This window comes from Acanthaster planci, linkage group LG16 (assembly GCF_054643075.1).
Source record: "Acanthaster planci isolate LZ-2023a linkage group LG16, COTS_SCS, whole genome shotgun sequence".
NCBI classification, from domain to species: Eukaryota; Metazoa; Echinodermata; class Asteroidea; order Valvatida; family Acanthasteridae; genus Acanthaster; species Acanthaster planci.
This window is the reverse complement of record NC_141792.1, coordinates 1,226,308-1,242,478: the sequence shown is the minus strand read 5'-3', so window position 1 is coordinate 1,242,478 and position 16,171 is coordinate 1,226,308. Positions and strand designations below refer to the sequence as shown.

Sequence of the window (16,171 nt, the reverse complement as noted above, 5' to 3'; positions counted from 1 at the left end):
CAATTTCAAGTTGAATGCTGCTTTGGAGGCTTTGTTCTTGAGTGATTTCATGTTACATTTTTTAAAGCACAAACATCTTTTATTTCGTCCAAATTGTCACCAGGCAAATTGTATAAAATATATGTTGCATAGAACATGGAATAGAATAGCCTACGTACATGGGTGTAAATCCAGGGGCGGGATGGGGAATATATCCTCCTACTTTTTTGTGGAGAGTAAAAAATTAAAGCTGACTGTGAAGAATTGTTCAGACTTCCGACTAAACTGCATTCACTATCACTCAAACAGCAAAAACAATTCTTAAAAGCCATAAATATGCCATACTGAATACATATCACAGATTTTCATCAATATTACAAACATCCACCTCTACATTGAGTCAGATGGTGTTCCCCCTTTTCCAATTTTCATGGCTAGGCAAGTCATCCACCAACGGGTCCCCATCTTCCCCATTTCCCAGCACAAATTTATTCCACTGCCTGCGTATCAGGATTATTTTTATATTCACTGATCTCCCCTCCATAGGAAGGATCAAAGACATGCCATGATCAGAAACACACTGGGAGTGGCACGTACCATTCTTATAAATAGGGGTCCTGTAGGGGGCTCCTTTGGAGAAGGCCCCAGCGAGAATCATGTACTGGAAGGAAGAGACGGTGAAGACGACAGTGTTCTCATAAGAGAGGATGTTGTCTTCAGCAACTGGGCTTATAACACTTGGGCTCCACCTGTGTGAAGAAGACAGGGCACTACCCATAAGCCAAAGCTTTGGAAAGTGAAAACTCAATCATAAACCCAGTTGAATTAAATCTGAATTGAATGCTGCAGAATCTAACGGATTTTGGAGAGTCACACAGATAACTTTTCAGTCTAGACTTTTGTCAAAATTGATTACAACTGGAAATGAATTTTTATTATGAAATGAAAATTACACTTTTGGCATATTTCTATTCAAGCAAATTCATACCAAGAAAGTGAACACAAATACAAGAAGACGTAATGCAGTGGAAGTTGAATTCCGTTTGAAGGTCAGCTAGTAAACAGTGCAAATGTTCGCTGCGGCATCACATATTTGCACAGGCTATTTTCTTTTGCAACGACGATGAACAAGCCAAAGGCACACATGCTGCTTGTAATTCGCAGCAGGTTCCAAAAAATGGCAAAAATTCAGAACCCGCCGATACTAGGGAACCAAAAGTGAACGTTGGTGAAGTCTGCTCAACTTTTTAAGGAATTCACATCAAGAGGAATGGTAACGACTTCACAGATATGCACCGGCATTTTCTTTGATGAACCGGCCTACAGCCTACATGCTGCGGTAAAATCAAAACAGGTTTCGCCAAAGGGCAATAACTGGCAACCCACTGGGGAAACATTGCTCCCAACGTGACGTCTAGTGATGGGAGCCTCACATCTCTTACCAGGAGGTGAACCTCAGGGAGAAGTAGGCCACAGTTTGGATGGTGCACACCAGCAGCACCTCGATCAGGATGGATATGAGGAACGGCGGGGACACCAGACTGCCCAGGGGTCGCTTACGGACCAGGGTGGGATGGGGACCATTCAGCCCCACTGCAGAAACAAAAGATAGAAACCAATGTGCTGAGTTGGTAGCAATCCCGAACAAACCTACGAACTAGAGAGCTCATTTTGCTAGTTTACCAAGGTTCCACACCATGTGCGTCAAGTTGCCCGGCAGGCATCTGTTTGGTTTAATTTTGCCCAGCGACTGTGTCATGATTACCAGGCTTAATAATCACAAGCCAGAATTGGGACAAAAATTTACAGTGGATTACCAAGAGCAAACAAATGTGCTTATTACAATGGTCTGTGGCTTGACGAGAGACTGGGTGACTGGTCAGGACTGGAGGACTAATAACACTTTCTGAGGACTTCAGGAGCTTGCGAGGACTGACAACTTGTGAGTCTTAAGACATTCATGGGGTTTGTGAGAAGCTTCAGGATTTGTGAGGACCCGACTACAAATCTGGTTCCCAAACTGATAGACTTACTGAGCGTGGCTACCGAGGTGGTGATGATAAGGTCCACGTACAGGAATTGCCAGTCACCCAAGTTGGAATTGGTCCAGTAGAGTATGATGACAGATGCAAACTGGATGATGCTGTACAGGGCCATGTACTTAAAGACGCCCAGGGACGTGACCAGGGCGGCACGACCCTCACGTATAACCACGGGCACGGCTGAGATGTTGGGGGTCTTGGAGGTGAATGGGGAAGCCACGGACGCCTCGGCCTCGGATAGAGAGATGCCTGCATGAGCTGTCTTGAGGGCGCCACAGTCGTTGGCTCCATCCCCACACATCCCAACACAATAACTGACCCACCAGAAACAAAACACAGTCCCAATCAATCAACACATTCAGCTCTGCTTTGTCCACCTTACCAAAAGATAAAAAATGAGCAGATCGTGCCGTACCTGGTCACAGTGCAATCAAACTATAATTTTCTTAACTTCTAGAATTAATTCATGTATCTTGTCCGGAAAAGAACAGGACAAGAAAGGACCTCAAACAAGAAAGAAATACATGTAAACTGTACAGACAATTTTCTCAATATTGTTTATTCCTACACTGATATCTAATCACAAATCCTGTGGCCTTCTGATGTGATGTCTGCATTGAAATCCACAGGACGTAAGACAATCTACTCCTCTTTTCATATCAACTGAAAACTTTGACCACATCTCCCCAACATGCCAAGCTTATGTTCTCTTTTTTTTCCAAAAAACTATTTTCTAGAATCAAAAGTTAGTTGTGCTGACCTGATGTCCTGCAAGGCTTCTACGAGTTGTGTCTTCTGCTCTGGAGACATACGTGCGAACACGGTCCCTCGCTGAACAATCTGTCAAAGAAACGACGATGGACCAGAGTCAAGTGATTGTCACGTTTCACTGAGTTTGGCACAGGTCTGTGCTCACCACACAATTACTTGTTGAGCAAAAAAAAAGGTAAATCAGTTGAAATCTCGTGTGATGTGCACTGCAAGTGAGTGGTACTCTGCTGATCTCTGCTTGGCAACTACTCAACCTCTATTCTCATTCACTCAACAACTGGGGGCAGCAGAGCTGTAGCCAAAACTTCTCTATAAACCCCAAACAACTATCACAAGACCATCACAAGACCATCACAAGACTATCACAAGGCCATCACAAACTAACACAAGACCAACACAAGAAGACACAAGACCATCACAAGACGACACAAGACCATCACAAGAATATCACAAGACCATCACAAGACTATCACAGACCCCACAAGACTATCACTGACCCAACAAGTCCATCCTAAGACCCACATAAGACTATCACAAGATTATCACAAGACCATCACAAGACTATCACAGACCCCACAAGACTATCACTGACCCCACAAGTCCATCCTAAGACTCACACAAGACTATCACAAGATTATCACAAGACCATCACAAGATTATCACAAGACCATCAAAAGACCTCCACGAGATCTGAACAAGACAATCACAATATTAAAGATCTCCACAAGACCATCACAGACCCCACAAGACTATCACAAGACCCACAAAAGACTATCACAAGGCCTCCTGTCTGAATTCAAGTCACAAGCTATTCAAATGAACTGCAACACAAGTAACCCTTTGTCATTGTTTACCCTGTTACTTGCAACTGGTCTTATGATGGGTCTCATGAATGGTTTTGTGATGGTCTAATTTAGAACACTAACTGCGGAGGCTGACAGAGGCAGTGAAACTGTTCACAGTTCGACTCTCACCTTGGGCATGAGGTCCGGGAAGTGCTCACGGAGAACAGCAAATGATTTCCCGGTGACAGCAAAGTGGAAATGACCCTCATACACTTTGGCACTGTTGCCATTGTATAACTGCATTTTTTGGGGGGGACAGAAGACAAAATATGCATACTGAGGAAATCTGTGGGTGAGGATTGACACAGAACAAGTTACAGCAACATGTAAGCAAACCTCTCTACTTCTCCAATAAGGACTTTCAAAGGTGCCCAAAATATTACTGTCGATGAAGAACTCTAAATTTTAGAGCACTCGTCATTTAGGATCTAAACATTTCACTCAAACAGGATGTCCCATTGTTGCGAAACTGGTGTCAAAATGTGCGCGAGGTAACGCTCTGAAATCTCATGACGGCTTGGGACAAAGAAGAGACTGGTATGCAAATGATGTTGGGAAAAAATATGGGAACGGGATCTGGTGATGGCTCTTTGAAAATTGGACGATGTAAACCACCATCCACTGCTCGTTGACACTCTCTTTGGAACTTTTTATACATTGTTGCCGGTTTACAAATCCTCTGGCGTGAACTGCTTCTTCTTCTGCTTAGTGCTGCGCAAACACCCTCGGAGGGTTACAAACGCACAGCCGCACGCACTGGTCAAGCCACACTGAAAACAACCTCCTCAAACCAAAAAGAAAATTTCATGGCTCTTACTGGCACATCAGTGGTAGATGTCTTGCCGCTTTCATCAACAGTCTTCTCTGGAGTGGTGTCGTAACTCCACTCGATGCTGGCCGAGACTTCACCGCTGGGTGGGGATGCATTCACCATAATGACCTTTGCCCTAGGGTCCACCATCCCACAATCCCTTGCAACGCTTATGGCGGTCAGCATATTGTCACCTTTGAAAATGAAAATAAAGTTACCCACTGAAGACATTTATCCTTTCCTGGTCCACACTGGTCAGATAAAATTTAATTTTCTCCACGGTAGATGATACTCCAACGTTATTAGCCCATAATTTTTTCATCTTGTACGACAAGATGAATATGGAATGAATATTGGCCACAACATTTGTCGATTTTTTGGGGCCTAAAAAGAAATACATTAGTAAAAATAGTAGTTTCTTCCACCTGTGACCATGACAGTGCGTATGTCTGCCTTCATGAGTTCATGGATGATTGGAGTTGTTTCCGGTTTCAATGCATTCTGAAGCACAAGCAGGCCAAGGAAATTCAAGTTGCACTCAACTTCTTTCCTGCAGCAACAAAATAAGAACCAGCAGCCGATGTCACAAAACTTTACACCATGGCGAAACTCCACTCATGCCACATTTTACTGCATAAGTAGCGCAACAAATTAAGACCGATTTCACAAAATTAGGCCACGTCCAAATCACTTGGCTATGGCCAGAATTTGCACACAACTTAATAGGAACTGGCCGTGGCCACTGTCATAGACCCTAGCCAAGTGATTCCGACATGGCCTTATGCACTGTGTAAGTCCATGACTTACCCAACATATTATGGGGTAACTAACGCGGTCATTTTAGGTGGCATGAGTTGCACCAAATGAAGTGAAAATGAACAATTTGACTAGCTAATCATGTTCAGTTAAAATTCATCATTGCTGAACTTAGCAAGGCTTAAACGAACAAATGAACAACTTTGTTGTAGAAGGAATAAGAAATTTGATTGGCTGTAAGAAAATTGCAAGATTTGTTGTCCCGTTCCGATGAAGAAAAGACGAACACTAATTCAAAATGGCGGGCGGAGGTGATTCAAAAACTGTTTGATGACTGCTGTTATGTTTATTGGAAAGGAACAGCCATCATAAAAGCTGTTTTATCCTCGTCCATGAAATTCAATGTTATTGAAACATGGTGCAGCTACACAACTTTTCGAGAAATTGAACTTAAGAATGTTGCACAGCTTTGGCATGAATCTGTGGTGTAAGGAATACGCATGGTTCAAAGTTATGCCGCGTTTCCTGAAATCGGCTGCAGATATGGGAACAATCAGATGAAAAAAGTAACACAATCTGAAAAGCCTTGTGTAGTGAAATAAATTTGTTGGCACTCGGTGTTAAACCCCCAAAATCCTTTGCAGACCATTATCGTTTATTCCAACCATACACAAATTAAGCATTCTGTGGCTTTTAGTTTTTTATAGTGGCAACAGCAAAGGTCACAGACATGACTGTGTCAAATATGGCATAACATCAAAGGTGGCAAATGGATGATGTCTGGGGTGAGTATGTGACTTTGGAGGAGAGTGTTCAGTGATAGACGAAAACAACCAACCTTGCAATGCGTTGAGAGTGATGCCAAGACAACTTGGGGTCAAGGGGTCGCCAAGCAAGGGCAATCACACGGTATCCCTGCTGGGTGAATCGCTGAAGAACTTCCAAGAAATCAATGGGCACTGTGAAGGTAATGCAGAACAGTATTTTGGGTTTTAAAAAAACCCTCAAAAATAATGCGTACAACCGACAGTCCCACTAAAAAGGGAAGGGACTGAAACCAGTTAAAATCTGATCGTTCACAGGTCAAATCAGACATCAAATCACAGGTCAAATCAGAGGTCAAATCAGACATCAAATCATAGGTCAAATATCTAAACCAAATCACATACCAAACCAGAGGTCAAACTCACAATCAAATCACAGGTCAAATCAAAGGTCACTTTACAGGTCAAACCCTACTTTAATCATATGTCAAATCCACAATCTAATGACGAGTCAACCACAATATCAATCACAAGTTAGAGGGCGTAGAGGTTTCGGAAAGAAATGTAAAACATAGATGAACGGTACACTGGGGCTTTAGAAGGAAAACTGGAATTGAAAAGCTGGGAAAATTACGATAAACTTTTACATGATGAGCATTTTGGAGAATGTGCACAATTCAAGGACCAGTTGAAATCACCTGTTTCTTTGACGGACAGCGATGCGATCATTTCCGGGGATCCCTTGACAAAGACCTCCATGTTTTTGGCTCCCAAGGTGCGGGTGATGACGCTCATGCGCTGGAGACCTGAGGAGAAAGGGAACTGCCGGAGGATGCCAACCTCGTAAGGGACCTGGTAGACAAGGAAATGAACTGTCAGACGGGATAGCAAGGGAGTGGGAAACGGGTTGTGGAGGGGGTCTTGGCAAGGGTGCGGAGAGGGTGTGATGGGGCTATGTTTAGGATAACTTAGAATATGTCTTAAGCCACATTAAAAAAAAAGAAAATTGAGATTTGGAACCAAAAATAACCTGGCACCATCCCAATTAACAGATTACACTGAACATGGTAGGTTCAGGGAACAAGATAAAAGTGTCTTTCCTGTGAATGGTCTGCTTTTTACCTTGTCTGGGTTTTCTGCCAGGTACGTGTCGCTGGTTCTTGGCTTGACGATAGTTGGGATGATGGTGTCGAACCGCGTTGTGTCGCTTCCTGGCTCTTCCAAATTCTGCAACAGAAAGGAAAGCATCGGTTAAAATCTTAAACTCTGCAAATAAAGGAATGGAGACTTTGTGGTGTCCCACTGTATTGCAATCATGAACGAGGGGAGTACTTCTCCATTGAAACAAGTCTCAAAACTACCACAAAGAAAGAAACACAAAATCTAAAAGCACTGGATCGTAAGCAACAGATGTGGACGAAGAAAATGAAAGACGGTACCCAGTTGGTCCCCTCGAACATCTTCAAGTCCAGCGGGTCGCCAACCAACTCCCCATCAATCATCGTCAGGGAGTGGCAGGTTGCCATGGCGACCAGGAAGGGCCCAGGCGCTAGGTCGACCGCATTCTGCACCGCGGGGAGGAAATGTTGATCCTGCAGGGGCAGGACTCCCCACAGGTCTAGACCGTCTTCGGTCAGAGTACCAGTCTGTCGAGGGAAACCAGCCAAAAATCACATCATATCAAGGGCACTTGATCAGAAAACAAATTCAGAGAAGTCATCCCTACACTTACAACACCTCTGTACCCTTTGGTGAGTACAAGGATTATAAACAAAAAATGCATTAAACAACTGCAGGCAAACTATGTCTGAGCGTGGAACTGCTTAAGTAACAGAATCAATTTCTCATTGCCAAATTAGTCTACAAACTAATCTAGGAACCCAGATGAAGGGCTCCAACTGTAGTTCAACCACTTTCACTTGCTCTTTGACAATACCTGTGTGCAATAAAATCACATCAAATGATCCTTGGACCATTTGGTAAAAGTTAGTCGTCCCCGCATCTCTTGCTGCATTTATGGTTAATGGTGTTTTGTGCAATTATTGTCAAGTGATTATTTTCCTCTGTACCGATAAATGAGATCGGCTATTGACAAACAAGCACTGCAATTACACTGCAGGGCCAGGCTCTAAATGGTCGACTAGATAGTGCAAACTATCCACCGTTTGGGCAACGTTGGTTCAACTATGAAAGGTTAACTATAGTGATTATAAAAATTTGCCCCAAGAAGATATCGTTATTGCGGAGGTCTTGCGCGCAGCTTCTCTATGTGAGGCCCATGCGCATTTCGGCATATCACAGCATCATATGTTCAACAAGCTCTGATAAGCAAGTAATTTCCATTTGCTTATACACATTATAGAGTACCGACACATTGCGTTACATGAACGGGGAAGTGTAGTGTCAACGAATGGAGTAGGCATGTGTGTTTGCTCATGTGCTAGTTCTCGCTCCACATTGGTAATTTTGAGCGTGATGCATTCACCTCAGTATTCTATGCAATCGCCATTTTTCTTGGCATACGATTTATGCTTCCGTTTGTAGGACGTGAGCGAAGTTGGCATTCCCACCTTATCGAAGCAGATCAACTTCAGCTTGCCACAGATGTTGATCCGCTGAGGGCTGATGCAGAAGATGCCGTTTTTCTTGAGGCGATTCTGGGCGTAGACCGTGCCCACCGTCATGGCAGCCGGCAGGGCTGGGGGAACGCAGATGGTGATGATGTCTAGGACCTTCCAGACCGAGTCCATCGTGTCGGCCTGGGGGAACAGGAGGGTCATTATGTTGAGTTAAAAAGGTGAGTTCACTTCTCGGAATCATCTGGACATATTCAGTTGATCCACTACACTTTACATCACATCTGCCACAATCCTTTGAGGTACGCCATCTTTGAGGTCAGGAGATGAGAATTTGAATGCTCTGTGGCTATGGTTTAATAATTTTTTTTGCATTAGCACATCATGGCCAATAGCTGTAAGCCATAACCTTTACGACAAAGACTGCCATCAAAGATGGTGGATCAACGAGGATTACAAGAAGTTTGTGATAGTACGGGACACTGCATGTGGGACTTAACATCTCTTAAAAGTTGTGCAGAGAATGTGCCATTGATTTCCTCCTGAGTGGAAGGCTAGGGGGCATTACCTGTCTGTAGATAAGAATTATGATGCTGTAAATCATTCCAAGAAGGCCTGAGTTGAAAAGTCAAGAAGACAAGAAAAAGTTACTGCATTCATATGCACTCAAAGCTGAAAAGTTAGCAGTCAATTATATTCAATTTTTGAAATCGTGCCAAGTTCTACAGCTGCCCAAAATGAAGCTGTTTTCCTCCAAAGGTTACACGTCGAAGGACAGAATGTGCGTTACAATTACCAGAGCTACTTCATGAAAAAATAATAAAAAGGACCCAGACCTTGAACCTAGGAGAAAAGAGTGTTTCTGCTGATTGGAGTACCCTGTGACAGTTAGCCTTTTGCAAATTAAATTTGAATAAAACCTGGTACACCGAGTTATCTGTTTGCACATAAACGTTACAACTTGAATTCCCCAGACTAAAGACACTGTTGCTTTTACATCGTGATTTGGGGCAAGCTTTCATATAATGACCACTATCTCTGGAATGGACTGGTTCCCTTGTGCCTCTCTTATCCATTGGGAAGAGTGTATTGGTGCAAGGCGTCTCTTATGTAACTAAGCAAAAGCTTGCCCCGAATCATGAGGTATAGCAACAGTGTCTTTAGTATTAAGAAATCAAACTGTTATGTTCACGTAAAATTTAACTCGCAAAAAGCTTGTTGTTGCAAAACTTGAGTTGCTGCTTTACAAAAACAATGGTTTCTTACCTATTATGGACAGGATGCCGACGAACTTAAGGGCATCCCGATAGAATTTGAAGCCCACAGGTTTGGGGAAGAGAATGGTACGAATCAGGTCACCTTTCAGTGTTTGAAAACCTTTCAAACAAGAGAGGAAAAAACAAACAAGGTAATAGAAATACTGATTTAAATATACCTACACTTCCCTGAGCATTTCTGCCTGAAACTTTCCTGAATCCTTAAAAGTGTTCTGTAGGAGACCAATGGCACATTCTTTGTACTTCAACTTCCACGAGAAATCAAGCTCCTTGTACAATAACAGTGGCTGGGCTCTACTTTTCCCAATCCTGCAAAATCCTCCAACAACCTCCTGGAGGATGTTAAAGGTCCATGGAGAGTTGAAGTACTAAATTTAGGTGCTAACTTTAAGTATTAAATAAAAAGTGTTGAAGTTTAAGTACTAATCTAAAGTACTAAGTCTGGAGTTTGCATTTCAGTTTGATGCACACCCAGGAAAGATATAGGTGAGGTATTAGCCTCCTGAACTTCTGCAGGTTTTGAAAGACTTTTGAAGTATTCACAGAATTAAGGAAGACAGAGTCAAGCCAGTATGACTTTAGAAGGGTCTTCATACCTCTTGAAACTTTCCGTACAAGAATGCACCCTGTGCAGTGCAAGTACAAGCAAAAAACACTTTGGCAGTTGGGAATGATACCTACACAGAATTGACAGTCTTAGTCTTTAGAAGCTACAACGCCCACCTGTTCTCGCAACCACTGCCTTGACCTTCCCACTGCCGTAGAACCGTGTCTGGATGATTTTAGTGCCGCAGAACAGCGTATGTCGCTTGTGGGTCTCTGGGGAGTAGTAAAGAACCCCCTCAGCCTCGCTGAACGGTGGGTTGGGAAGTGGGGTCTTTGTCACGGGAACACTCTCGCCTGTTGATGGAGAGAATGCAGGAAAGGGAGCTCATTCCATTATCTGGATGAAATCTTTTATCTGATGGTGTCAAATAGATGAGATATCATTTGTGATTTCAGTAATACATAGTTCTGATCATCAATCCCAGGTTCTACTCTCAAACAATTAAGTTTTTAACCACTCGATACTCTGTACTGTTTAAGTGCCTGAAAATATTAAAATAAGCTTGCTGAAGTGGGATGTGAACCCAAGACTTTCTGCCTACTAGTGCAGTCGTCTCAATCACTCAGTCAGCGAGATTGCTAGTGTTGATTTTCCCAAATGCAACCTTTTGAGTGTACCTGTGAGCATGCTCTCATTCACGATGCAGTTGCCGCTGATCAGCACGGCGTCGCAACTCATGACACAGCCATGCTGGGGAATCAAAATGACATCGCCGGGTACCAGCCACTTGGAATCCATCACTTCACAAGCTGTACATTGACAGAATGACAGAATGTAGAAATCAATAAATCTAATCAATGTCAATCAAATCATATCAATCAAATCATTCAGTCGGTAGTCAGTCAATAAAATCAATCCAAACAATAATAAAACTGAAAAGACTACAAAGGCATTTTAAAAATGTGACGATTCAAGCTTTCTTTACTTGGCTTTCTCGGGCAAACAAATAGGTCCAAACACACTCTGCCTGAGTATAAATTGGTTTATGGCTGATGGAGTCGTTCATGAGGAGCTGTGGCTAGGTTCAAGATATGGCTATGGCTGAATTAACATACATGTATGTTGCAATGGGAAGCCACTGGCTGACAGCTGCAGCCACTTTCCATAGATGTGTGTATAATTGCTCTTTGACTTACTTCCGTCGAGGCGACACACTGTCACAGTTGAGTGGTGGGCCACCATGTCACGCAATGTGACCGATTGCTACAAAATATCAGAGAAAGATTTTGTCCTTTGATCACAACCAATGCATCTGAACGTTACTGGTAGAGTTTGTGAAAGAAATTCTTTAGTGAAATAGAAACAATCCAAGTAACTGAATAATTTTAGGACCTTACCATTACATAACTGGTTTGTGAGAATTTAACATCAAGGACAGTTAAAAAGAATTCAAACAAATGTAAAAAACAACAAGAGACAATGACAGAGTTTATTAAAATCTAAAACTGTAGAAAAGACATCTATGATTCAGGCATGTTCAATACTTTACCCAGGGCAATGGTCATTACTGTTAATTTAAAATTCCTTTCATGAATTCCCAATTTTCCTGTGCATAGTTACTAAAAGACCTGACGTGACAATTTAATGGAATGGTCGGTCTGCTTTTTTTTTCAAATTGGAGTCAGAACATGCACAAGATATGTCAAAAATTTTATAAAGGCTTGCTAAGAATCACACGATGAGACACAAGTATCTGGCAAAAATGCACCGGCAAGGGTCATGGAGAACCTCCATCTTGGCAAAGAATTTGACCGGCTCACCCTCTTGGTCTCGTAGAGAGAGACACCCAGCGAGATGATGAGAATGATAACGATGCAGATGGCATAGCTGTTGTACTGCTCGGCAAACCAAAGCGCGATGCTGAATATCTCAAACACGTAGAACGGGTTCAAGATCTGGGAGGAAGACAAGACAAGAATGTGACAAGGCGAAAGTGCACCAGGTTGGACATTCTAGGAGGAAAATGAAATAAGGTTTTATGCTTTCTCTCGTCAAAAACAAATTCCACATTGAATATTTTAAAAGCAAAATGATTGTCTCTTGGTAAATTACAAGTTCTAAAGTTGCAGCAATGGGCCAGTTCAATGATCTATACAAACAACCATGGCTATATACAGGGAGTCAGGTTGGCATAGTGGTTCTTTCCTCGCCTTCCACCTCTGCGGTCCGGGGTTCAATTCCCGGCTCAGTCCACGTGTGGATTGGGTTTTCAGTCCCAACCTAATTCTGTGGGTTTTACCCAGAGTATTCCTCCGGGGTTTTCCTCCCACCTCTAAAACTGTAATTGCTTCTGTCTCCTCTCTACAGGTTTCTTCAGGCTTGTGAGCTGCAGTGCCTAAGGGCACTTTGGAGGAATCCTTGGTTTCATTACCAGAAATAAATAACATGCACAAAAGTTAAACAGCCTCAGCTTCAGTACCACAACTGTAATGAAGAAAGGACTGACTTGTTTATGGCATGCACAACAGCGTAAGCATATGAAGTGAAACTACCACTGGCCTTCACCAAGGCGCAGAAGGACATCGAGAGGTTACTAAGTATAGCAAATTACACTCTAGAACAACAAAATTCTGCGTTTTTCAAGAGTATCAGAAGAGTTTGGTTCGTATAAATGAGGGGAACCTCATTTCGTGTATTAATTACTCTCGATGTTGAGCCTGAGAGGGCGCTCTTTCAAACTTGCCTCTTCTCCTCTCCACCGGGAGCGAACGCGGGCTGGCCGAATCAGTTTGGGTTACCATTTCAGCCCAGTGCAGTGGATCACACCACATTTAGATGCAACATTTTACATATAACTGCAGTCCTGCGAGTGTTGTGGTGAGTTGACATACTAATTATGCAAATGTTAACCACTTGCTGCCGGGTATTTTGAAAATGCAGTGCATACATACGGGAGATTTTCAAGATTTTCAGTTTTCAAAATTCTTCAAAAATTCACTATTTCATTTAATGGGCCTTTACACCCACACAAATGACTGTTTAGTGGCTACTCTAAGCTGACAGGCAACCTTCTTTGACTCCTGAGTATTTCAGCCAGGCCTGCCGCCCTGTAAAGAGAGCCCAGAATTGTGAAGTATTGCGTAATTTCCTTTGTCCCCAGTGAATGCGAGTGGCATCTTTTCAAACGCGGCCGGATTAGCATGCAGCGGTGCTCTGTCGCTCATCAATGGGGCCCTGGAGCACTTTTGTCCACGGTGCTAATCCGCGGATGCACTATGCCCAAAACAGTGGTATACTGCTTAAAAACAGTGACGGATTACCTTCCAAAAATGCAGGCCAAAAAAATGATGGCAAAGCCCAGCAGCAGGTCTTTTGTTCCGAATACGGTGTATTGTTACACGGACCAGCTCTTTTGTCCCATTTTGGCCACTCCGGCTCTGCATATAAACGCATGGTGCTCGAAACAGGGTTCCCGGGCAGCAAGTGCTTAAAGTACATGCTAATGTACTCCATCACACATTAAACACACGTGTGATTTTATACTTTGTAAATTCTCTACATTTATTTAATGTCAATGTCAAGAATTGTGTTCCAAAGATACTTTAATAGGGGACATAATCAACAATAAATAAAACAGGATCAAGAGGTCTGTTTCTTCCCTCGTTTATTTCTGGGAGTTCTCTTACTGGAGGGCACACGTCCTCCACCCTGAAGGGGACTAGGCAGCTCCTTCCTCAAGGGACGCTGCCACCTGGCGTTGCCCCAAGCTTCCAAGCTTGCATAAATATTACATTTGTTTTCTCACCTCTTGCACAAATAGCACTGGGTAGGATTTCACTTGGACATCGATGAGATTTTGGCCAAACAGCGAACACCTGTGGAGGGAACAAAACGCTGGTATTTTATTCCTTTCGGGACTTAAAGTCGGGGGGAGGGGAATAATTAACCAGGCTATGGGCTAGTCACTTGTTTATTAAAAGTTCATGCAAGGAGTGTACATCCGAGATCTCGTTGGCAAACATTTTTGCGGAATCGATGGAGTACCTTCTGGACTGCTGATTGACCGTCAGCCCAGGAAAGTCACGGTAGAAGGCTGCGTTGGTCCAGCCAACGTCCAGTCCATGCAGAAGCTGAAAGAACTGGTAGTCTCGGTTCCAAAAGAAAGTCAGTTTCTGGAACTCGAAGTAGCGCAGCTTGAGATGAGTGTCCTAAGAGACATGAATTACATGCAGGAGACCATTCACAAAATACTCTCATTTATTCTAATTCCCCGATTCAGTTAGTACACCACTCACATCTCACCTTTTGCAACTCACGTATCATCAAAGCCACTCACATCTCACCTTTTGCAACTCACGTACCATCAAAGCCATTCACATCTCACCTTTTGCAACTCGGGTTTTACCACTGCTCCATTCAGATATCACCTTTTGTTTCTCAGGCCCAATCATAAACCCTACTGCCCCATTTACATCTTGCCATTCTCAGGTACGCGGTACATGTGCTGTCAAAGTCCCACTTTATATCTCACCTTTTAGAACTCACATACCATCAAGCCACTCACATCTCACCTTTGGCTACTCAGAAATCATTACTGCCCTACTCACCTCTCAAATTTTGTTACTCAGGTTCTACTTGTGTTGCTACCCACTCATGATCACATCTAACTGTTTTTTTCAGGTACTATCATAGTGCAACTCACATCTTGCCTTTTGCTTGTAATACTCATGAGTCATAACTGCACCACTCACATCTACTCACAAGATTCTCACTTTCTGCTCCTCAGCAGTGCCAGGGTTCCACACTCAACTATCTCACCTCTCGTTTGCTGGGTACTATCAGCGCCCTCGTGATGTCTATTTCGTTATCATCTTCTTCCTCCTCTTCCTGGTCTTCAGTCTCCGCCTCCTTTACCTGGATGTCATTCACAGAGCCATCTCTGAATCCAGTGTTGATGCTGTATCTCATGACCCTATAAAATGAAGGAGTATTTACTATCGTTAAATATGCTAATTTTCTCAAAATTCCATCAACGCTTGAACTCCGCTGCCAAAAAGCACCGAGGCCCAGACCGTTCTCGTTTTCAAATACATGTACCATGCTCTGCTCCAAGTTTGCAAAAATCCATGCACACACTGTGTTGGTCGCAAAGGAAGGTGGCGTGGGGCCGAGCAGTTAGGGTTTGTGACTCAAGCAAACAGGATCGCAGATTAGAATCCAGCTTTTGGTTATATGCCATGATCTTGAGTAAGTCACTTTACTCCAACTTCAATGCCTCTCTCCACCCAGGAGTATAAATGGGTACTTGTGAGGGTAGGGATGGCTGTCATATTCCATTTGCTATTTGTGCCAGAAATGGCAGCATCAATCTGTATATTCCCCAGGGAGCTGAGATGCTTATTAGGAATGTTTGTGGCTCAGCAAGAAGGGATAAAAAGCACCCTGTTGACAAACTTGGTGCTATATAAATGTTGCCGTTCTCATTATCTTTATTATTAATATATTACTTGGAACACCACTTGTTGAGTAGATACATGTACTTCATACACATGTGCTGCATGTACGCAAGAACTACACGTTACAAAATGAAACAGCACAAGCAATCACTAGCAAGTACTAACAATCAAAAAGTGTCAGAGGAACACCCAAGGAACTGACTTTTGCGGAAGAAAAATCTTTCCTAGAGTTTCCAAGCAATGAGTGAACAACACTGAGTATAAGGTGGGATTTTTGTCATTAAACGATTTAAAGCAGTCGAGAATGTCTGCAGCTTCTGAAGCAGTCCATGGTGATTTGTCTGCGT

The 16,171-nt window shown here is 43.0% G+C and overlaps 1 protein-coding gene across 4 annotated transcripts in view; it reads right to left on the bottom strand.

Moving 5' to 3' along the window:
* Nucleotides 1–16,171, bottom strand: part of LOC110976475 (polyamine-transporting ATPase 13A3-like) — a 29,467-nt gene that overhangs the window by 5,043 nt on the left and 8,253 nt on the right. For all 4 annotated transcript variants that reach the window (XR_015427966.1, XM_022229750.2, XM_022229751.2 and 1 more), the window contains 21 exons: nt 15,187–15,340; nt 14,413–14,576; nt 14,174–14,243; nt 12,189–12,323; nt 11,565–11,631; nt 11,046–11,177; nt 10,545–10,721; nt 9,811–9,921; nt 9,113–9,159; nt 8,539–8,727; nt 7,408–7,614; nt 7,091–7,195; nt 6,667–6,820; nt 6,043–6,163; nt 4,874–4,998; nt 4,455–4,642; nt 3,767–3,874; nt 2,782–2,861; nt 2,013–2,335; nt 1,422–1,572; nt 577–728 (listed from right to left, as the gene is read on the bottom strand). Coding sequence is in view for 3 of the 4 variants with exons in the window: in XM_022229750.2 (XP_022085442.2) it covers nt 577–728; nt 1,422–1,572; nt 2,013–2,335; nt 2,782–2,861; nt 3,767–3,874; nt 4,455–4,642; nt 4,874–4,998; nt 6,043–6,163; nt 6,667–6,820; nt 7,091–7,195; nt 7,408–7,614; nt 8,539–8,727; nt 9,113–9,159; nt 9,811–9,921; nt 10,545–10,721; nt 11,046–11,177; nt 11,565–11,631; nt 12,189–12,323; nt 14,174–14,243; nt 14,413–14,576; nt 15,187–15,340 (2,960 nt within the window). In the remaining variant the exon portion in view is untranslated. The remainder of the gene's footprint in view (nt 1–576; nt 729–1,421; nt 1,573–2,012; nt 2,336–2,781; nt 2,862–3,766; nt 3,875–4,454; nt 4,643–4,873; nt 4,999–6,042; nt 6,164–6,666; nt 6,821–7,090; nt 7,196–7,407; nt 7,615–8,538; nt 8,728–9,112; nt 9,160–9,810; nt 9,922–10,544; nt 10,722–11,045; nt 11,178–11,564; nt 11,632–12,188; nt 12,324–14,173; nt 14,244–14,412; nt 14,577–15,186; nt 15,341–16,171) is intronic.